This window comes from Pteropus vampyrus, unplaced genomic scaffold (assembly GCF_000151845.1).
Source record: "Pteropus vampyrus isolate Shadow unplaced genomic scaffold, Pvam_2.0 Scaffold232, whole genome shotgun sequence".
Classification (NCBI taxonomy): domain Eukaryota; kingdom Metazoa; phylum Chordata; class Mammalia; order Chiroptera; family Pteropodidae; genus Pteropus; species Pteropus vampyrus.
In genome coordinates, this window is record NW_011889013.1 from 499,833 (window position 1) to 508,255 (window position 8,423).

At 48.4% G+C, this 8,423-nt stretch overlaps 1 protein-coding gene across 1 annotated transcript in view; it reads left to right on the forward strand.

Moving 5' to 3' along the window:
• Nucleotides 1-8,423, forward strand: part of KCNQ3 (potassium voltage-gated channel subfamily Q member 3) — a 39,712-nt gene that overhangs the window by 29,989 nt on the left and 1,300 nt on the right. The window contains exons 11-14 of the mRNA XM_011373829.1: nt 2,275-2,377; nt 2,871-3,002; nt 5,432-5,533; nt 7,253-7,337. Coding sequence (XP_011372131.1) covers nt 2,275-2,377; nt 2,871-3,002; nt 5,432-5,533; nt 7,253-7,337 — 422 coding nt within the window. The remainder of the gene's footprint in view (nt 1-2,274; nt 2,378-2,870; nt 3,003-5,431; nt 5,534-7,252; nt 7,338-8,423) is intronic.

The window sequence follows — 8,423 nt, forward strand, 5'->3', positions numbered from 1 at the left end:
TGAGGGGTGGAGCTGGACTTTGCACTAGGGTAACTTCATGTTGGACTTAACTGTGTTTTTGTGCCAAGAACACTTTTGGAGGTCTGATGGCGTCCAGGGACCCTTTTTCAGAATAACAATTTTGAATCCATAAATAAAATGCACACGGTTACAAAAGAAACTGGTTACAGTGGACCCTTGAACGACGTGGGGGTTGGGGCAGTGACCCCTGAGCACTTGAAAATCCGCATATAACTTTTTACTCCCCCAAATTTAACGACAGTGGCCCCTCAGTATCCACAAAGGATCATTAGTTCCAGGACCCCCTCGGTTACCGTGGACGCTCAAGTCTCTTACATAAAAATGGCAAAGCTCAGTGCGTACAGTCGGCCCCTCATATCCGCGGGCTCTCTGCCGTGGAGCCAAAATACTGTTTTCCTCTGTGACTGGTTAAATTCGAGGCAGGAAACCCCAGAGAAACAGAGGGCCAACTGTATATTCATTGAAAAAAAGCCATGTGTAAGTGGGCCCACGCAGCTGAAACCCATGTTGTTTAAGGGCCAACACTATATTGAAACATAATCATCAAAATATTTAAACAGCTGAGACGCGGTCATGTATGTGATTCTCTGTGACGAACCTAATGACAAGATCCAGAGGCAGGTTGCACACGACCATCATTTTGAAGCATAGCAATACCTGGAGATAACAGGATATGACACGTCTGTGACTTCTGTTGCGGGAAGCGACAGGCTGTGCCGGGGGCATTCGGGGCATTCCTGGGACTTATCACTTGCATCCATAATAGAAAGACATGCTACATTTCAGTGAGAGGTTAGGAAATTAAAAGAACAATGTTTTTCCCATCCGAGCTCATGGACGCCCCCTAAATTCTATTGGTGGGGGTGTCCGTGGAGACCAAGTTAGGGTACCTGCTTTATGTGATTTCTGTCATTTAATTCTCGATCAGGCTTTTCCTGTGTAAGTTGCTCTCTGGGCACCACGGAGTGGTACAAAGGAAGTTACTGAACGAAGCTTCGCTGCAGCCCACTGCGAGCCAGGCATGAACTGCCTGGCTCATGTAAACGCTCCGCTGGAGCATAGAAGGAAACCGAAGTCCAGACAAGTTAAGAAATGTCCCTGAGGTGTCCTAGCTAGCAAACTGTCGAGCTAGGATGGGCACCAGGCCCCGCCCAACCCGAGCTGCTACATCAGATTTAGCGTTGAGGGTGCGCTGGTCCCCTTCACGCGTGGAGGAGAATGCGTGAGTCTTGATGGAGAGGGACGGGGAGTTATGAAAGCCTGCACTCAAGAAGGAAAATTGTTCACTTTTGCTTATTTTGTAGCCAAAAGCTGGGTCTCTTGGATCGGGTTCGCCTTTCTAATCCTCGTGGTAGCAATACTAAAGGAAAGCTATTTACCCCTCTGAATGTAGATGCCATAGAAGAAAGTCCCTCTAAAGAACCAAAGCCTGTTGGCTTAAACAGTAAAGAACGCTTCCGCACCGCCTTCCGCATGAAAGCCTACGCTTTCTGGCAGAGCTCTGAAGGTAAGGCCTTCCTTCCCCGGCCCTGAGCCCCCCACTCCACTCCCCCAAGCCTTCTGCTTTTCCCTCCCTCCCTCCCTCCCCCACTGAAGAACTTTCCAGTCTGCAAAGCAGCCCGTTCCCTGCCCTCCTCCTCTGGTTTGTCTTGTTCATCACGTACCCTGCTCTGCAGACATCTGTGACAGCTCCCCACGGCTAAGAGGGCAGGGGGCTCCCAAGGTATGGCTCCCAGGCCGTAATCACCACAGTTGTGACACCCTTAGGACACATCCCCATAGGTCGTAAGGGTGGCCCTGATGCGTGCATTATATAGAGGTCAACTTGAAGGATGACGAGGGGTCAAGTGCACAGAGATCTGGGGATGAGCAGGGCTCAGCAAATGACCCCTCCTCAATGTCACAAGGATAATGGCTGACAGAGCAAGAATCTGAACTCAGGTCTGTCTGACTGACACCCGCATGGGCTGCCCCCAAGGGGCCACTCTGGAACCTGGAACTCACGTCACTTCCCTCGTAGCCGCCTCCCCCAACCAACAGCCATGCAGCGCGGGCACCTCTGATGCAGACATCTGGGTAACAGAAGGAGGGCGCTAAGAAAGGCTGAATGACTTCACAGCTGAGGAGCACTTAGGGGCTTGCGGAAGTGGAATGAAGTTTCTGGAAGTTGAGCTCGGACGGCTGTGACTGAACGAGGTCCCTGAGCCTCTGCACGTGCTGTGGCTGCCGTTGATGTGTGTGTCTCCCTCCCAGATGCCGGGACTGGGGAGCCCATGGCGGAAGACAGGGGCTACGGGAATGACTTCCTCATCGAAGACATGATCCCCACCCTGAAGGCTGCCATCCGAGCTGTCAGGTAAGGCCTCCCCGCAACCCGTGGGCCTCCCCGGGCCCCCCAGCTCAATGCCACAGGACATAGGTTTGTAAAGTGCTCTTGGCTTTGGGGAGGTGGGTGGGTGGCCTCTCAAAGAGCCCCTGAGTCAGGGCCAAAGAGTGTGTCAGGGGAGCTACCTAAAGAAAAACAGTTCCTACATTAGCAAGTCATCATGGGTGACTCTCTCTCCTGTTATAAAAATGCTCCCACAGGCTTCTGACGTATTTGCAACTGTCATGCTTTTGTGTGTCTTTGGCCACCACCTGTCTGAAAAGAAACTGGGAAAGTGGATGTATCGACTTGGATTTTTCTTCCTTTATAGGTTTTTTCTCAAAATAGCTTTTCCTCTATCTTCATCCATCTAGTTCTTTTTTAGTTAGCATTTTTAACAAGGTGATTGATTATAGGATTTTTTTTTTTTTTTTTTGGTCTGTATCAGATGAGACTATAATCTGCAAATGTCTCTACCTAACAGAATTCTACAGTTCCGTCTCTATAAAAAAAAGTTCAAGGAGACTTTGAGGCCTTACGACGTGAAGGATGTGGTTGAGCAGTATTCTGCAGGGCACCTGGACATGCTCTCCAGGGTAAAGCATCTGCAGACAAGGTAAGGCCATCGCACCTGGGGGAACGCTGCCCCTCTGATCACTAAAGAATCAAAGCCAGGTGAACCTTACAGCCGAGGGCGAAAAGCGTTCAGAAACGATCCACAGTGCAGAGGAGAGATTTTTAAGAACAGATATGTTCGTCAGACATTATAGATGTCAAGGCCAACCAGCTCCAGATCAAACAGGCTGGGAGGAAGGTCTGTGACATTGACACGGCCAAGGTCAACACGCCGATCAGGCCTCATGGCGAGAAGGCATATGTCCCACTGGCCCCTGACTATGATGCTTTGGCTGTTGCCAGCGAAATTGTAATCATCTAAGCTGGGTCCAGCTGGCTAATTCTAAATATAAATTTTTCACCACATTACAAAAATGTTCACCAATTGTTATGTGTAATAGCAAAAATATGGAAACGGCGTCAATGCCCAACTAATAATTGCCACCATTTTTGTCGACCACCTGGGAGCTCGACCCATATGTGTCTAATCCCTTATAACCCCGTAAGATAGCGTGTGACAGCTGCCATTTTACCAACGAGAAAACCAAAGCTCGAAGGCAAAGCGCTCACCCCGGAATTACCCAGCGAGTGGGTGGGCAGTCGAACCAAGTCAGACAACTTACAGAACTCCTGTTCTCTCTCACCTCCTGAGTGATACAACAGCGAGCAGGAAGAGAACGGTGCCTGCGCTCATTAAAACGTTACGTAGCTATCGAATGGCATTTAGAAAAGGTATCTCATGAGATACAAAATTATACAATCTGTGACGCAAAAAGATTATTAATAATACATGCAGAGGTATGCATGTACACGTGTATATGTGATCATATTCATATATACGGATACTCTGCCCAGATCTCGTGATGATATTAACTAATATATATGTGCAATATGTTCACAAAAACATACGCACGTACGTTTCCTTGGAATTACACACAACACACACACACTCTCCCATATGGGGGGGCCCAGAGAAAAGGAATAAGACTGCCCCCAAAAAATGATAGTGGGTCTACCGAGATGACGAGTCCATGTATGATTTTTTTTTTTTTACTTCCTAAATGTATTGAATTTTTAATGAATTGGAATATTTTTTAAAGAAAAACCATTAAAAAATAAAGAAAAATGTGCTGTCAGGGGTCATAGAACTGACATCAGATAACCAAAGTCCCATTTGAAGCTCATTCTCTGACCTGTGTGAAATTTCAAATGGACATGAGTCGGGTCCTCGCTAGACCTCTGTCTCCTCAGCTGAATACTATTTCCCCCCTGGGGTGTCCTGCAGAGTTACTAGGACCACCACATTCAACGAGCCGGAAGTTCACGACGCTGTTGGGTTGTAGGAATGCTTGTTTGTGACCTTGCTTTATCAGTAACTGGAATATTAACTGCGGCCGCTTTGCATAGTGGCAGGCACACCGCCGATGCCCGATGCCTGCTTAGCGAATGGATGTGCGAACGAGTTCTGAGCCTAGCGTGCTGTTATTTATGCAAATGTGGCTCTGAGAGACCGAGGGAACGTGATGTCTGGGACACACGCGACTCCAAAATATCGGCCCATCTTAACGTAGAGCGAACCTTTAAACTGTCATCGTTTTTGTACGTACCTGGCAAGTGTGTTTCCACGAGTCACGGCTGCAGGCTGACTGCCTGGATGGCTAATAGCATGTCATCAACTACAGGGGTGTTAGAGTAGGCCAGAGAGGAAGCAGTGGCCGGCTCGTACGTACATGGTGGTGTCAAGGGAGGAGCAGCCAGGTTTGCGGAGACCGGGTGATCCGTGGCTACTTCTGGGAGCATGGTCTGAGTGGTCCCAGGCCACGCTAAGCCTTCGAGGCTGCTCCCATGCCCCGCCCCCGCCCTGCAGCTCGGTGGCAGCATTTGTCCCTGTTGTGCTCGGAGCCGCAGGGAGGGGTAGCTAGGCCTTGCGCAGTGGAGGAAGCAGTGTGGGAGCTAGCGTCAGGTTTAACCAAGCCTCTGATGGCCAGAGAAGCCTGCAAAGCGGCAGAGATCGGCACAGCTAAGAACTCAGCCTAGGGCTTAGCAGGCTTTAACTTGAGGCTTTAACCGCCTAACTAGATGTTTCTGGGAGGAATAAAAGAGCTGGGAGAGTGGATAGGTTGGCAGCACACGAGACGTTTCCTATAAGAAGTACGGAGGCGCGACCTTCACCCCATCTCCGTGGCTCGGCTGCCTCTTTCTCCCCTGAGAAATGCCCCTTGGTACCCCCAGACCAAAGGAAAAAGATAGTAATTTACGGGGATGATACGGTTTCTTTTTTTCTTGCTCCGCGTCCGTCTGGCTCTGTTCCCGTCTCTCATGCATTCCAAACCCACTCTTGAAGAACGGGGTGCAAAACGAGCTGCTTCCCTCCGTGTACGTGTAAAGCTCTTTGTAATCTCATCTCCCTCTTTGTGTGTTCTCTTCCAGAATAGATATGATTTTCACCCCTGGACCGCCATCCACCCCAAAACATAAGAAGTCTCAGAAAGGGGCAGCCACATTCACCTACCCATCTCAGCAATCTCCCAGGTGGGGCTGGCGGACATTGACTGACAGGCTGTGTGGGGCCACGGCCCGTGGAGTGTCCCTGCCCCCACGTCTCCCTGTGGACCCTTTATGGTCGGGTGAGGTTTCCAGTCCCCCAAATAAAATAGACGGAAAGAGTCTGAAGCCTATTCTGGTTTGTGGCCATTTGAATGGGTTCTGTGCAAAAGACTGACCGCCCCTCTACGCAGACCGTGTGGCTGACACATTTTTTTATGCTTATTGCAAATGGAAATAATGGTTTCCTTTTTACAAAACCAGAGAAGTTTTGTGAGTTTTACTGGAACCGAAGAATACTTTGTGTCGGCAGAGCCCAAGGCATTCCTGGCCGGCTGTTTTGGCTTTTCCCACATAGTCACCATGACTGATTGAGTCCTCTTCCAGACAAACCTGGAGAAGGAAATCAGATGTCGGGGCCCCCAAACATTATAACAGCAGAGCGTAATGCTCCCCACTTCAAAAAAAAAAAAAAAAACTTTGAAAATTTTTCTTCTGAAGGTCCCAATGAACAAAGAAAGTCCACTACCTGAATTTACATTTCTTTATTCCCAAATGTTGTCAAGGCAGATAACACAAACGAGTAAAGGGAGTCAGGCATAAGAATATTATGTACCGTCTAATAACGAGGCTCCTTATTACAGAGAAAACGAGAGCCTGAGCGAGATGACATAGGTGTCTGATCTTCAGCGTCAGCCCAGGAGATAAAGATAGGGCGTGGTGGACCCTGGGGACCTGGGTGGCATGTGCCCCACCCAAGGTGGTAATTGTCACTCTGTTCTGCTATTGCTAATTTTAGGAATGAAGATCTTCTGTTTCCAGATAGTCTAATTTTTTTTTAAAAGCTGAATATCCAGATTTTATGTGAAATTCCCATTTTTGAGATGGCTTAATTGTTTTTAAACCTCGTGTGGGATAAGGAAGAAGCTAGTGGGCTGGATTTAGCAGTTTTTGACATTGCTTTAATTCAAGGCTGCTCATCCAAAGACGGACCAGGGCTAAGCAGGAGCCGATGGCCCGTGAGAGAAAATTAACTACCTAGAAAGTGGCTGACATTAGTGGTTTTGAGCACTGGCTAGACTCCCCTGGAAGGTTCTTCTACATAGAACATAACAATATTGGAACTAACTGGAGTTCGGGCAGACATGACGATGCATAGCCAAAGAGCAAACGCAGCACACTTGTCAGTCCCAGTCTCGCCGGCGGACCTTCCACAGCATTTTCTGGACTCGGCATCTGTTTTCCACTATGAGCAAAATGGAACGACAAACTGTTGATACCCACTGCATAGAATTTCAGAGATCAGACGACTCCTTCCACACGCCCCACCACACACCCTCAGAGCAGAAGCTCTCAACCAGGAGTCTGAGACTGAAGCCCAAGCGATGTCATTTAAAGGAATCAAACCCTCTAGGCACAGTCAGGGGCTTTATCGAGGTCCACACAGAGCCTCCCAAAGCAGCTTAATATTTGGCTTCACGTTTTCCTGCCCTGAAGGTCAGTACGAGACACGCCATCAGGGAAATTTTGTATCAGGGAAATTTTGGCCTTTTCACACCCAAACGTAGCTTCAGAATTGGCCTCTTCCAGACTGCACAAGCATGAGTGTGAGTGATGGCTCCAGGGACCGTGGCCCGTCGAGCCAAAGCGACCTTGCGAAGCAAAATTAGGTGACACGCTCTTAATGAACTGTTGGTTCTTTTCTAGGAATGAACCATTCGTAGCCAGAGCATCCACATCGGAAACCGAAGACCAAAGCATGATGGGGAAGTTCGTGAAAGTCGAAAGACAGGTCGGTCTTTCCTTTCCCTCGCCAATGAACAAGTATAGAAAATTTACTTTCAAACGGCATTTGGTTTCTCATAGGGTGATAACATAACGTGAGTATCTGCCATTGAGAGAAGGATACGGACATTCAATGCCCAATGTAGCACTCGCTGGCTTGGTGACCATATATATGCAAGGTCCTGAATCGTCCTGAGCCTCGGTGTTCTCATCTACAAATGGAGATTTCGTGCCTCGTAAGGTTGCCGTGAAAACCACAGGAGTCGACATGCGTGAATTGCCTACAAGAGCAGCCAGCACGCAGTGAACAGTCAGCGAATGCCAGCTGCTTCGTGGTATTGCCTTAAGAAATACTGGTTCCCATCCCCCCTTCCCTGTACCCTTATCCTTCCCTCCCTCCAAGTCCAGGTCAGCGTGTGCCCGTGTGACAAGGCCTGGGGGCCACCCCGTCACGGTGCCCCTCGTCGCTCACCTCTCATTTCCGCAGTAAAGAAAGCGTGTGTTCTAACGTCGTTTGCCGAACGGAATTCTGGATAAATGGCACTGTCATTTTCCTTGAGGGGTCCCATCAATCCTTTTATTTTATTCATAACCCAAAATCGGATCCGTGCAGAAGAAGAGAGGGAACATTTGAATGATTACTCTCTTCGAGCATGTCAAGAATATCATTTTTCATTTTTTTTAATTTTAATTCATATTTTTCAAAATATCTCAGCTCTCCCATGTTCTAGTTCCGTGACTTTTGACAAGCTACTTTATCTCTTGGTGCCCTGTTTCCTCATCTGCAAAATAGAGAATCATAATATTCACCTCATAGGGCCGTTGAGAAAATGAAATGAGGTAGCATCGTTAAGTTCCATAAAAGAGAGTCAGATACCGACAGCTATGTAACCAGTAGTTACCAGTAAGGCTTGGGTGCGAGCTCGGCCATTACCTAGTTCTATGCTTCGTGTCGTCATCTGCAAGAGGGGATGACACGCCTGCCCACAGTGCTTCCTGGTGAGTGTGGCTTGTTGAGAAGAGAACATCACACATGCATGCACACTCGTGTGTATGCGCTCACAAATATTAAACAAGTTCCCAGTTTGGCAGG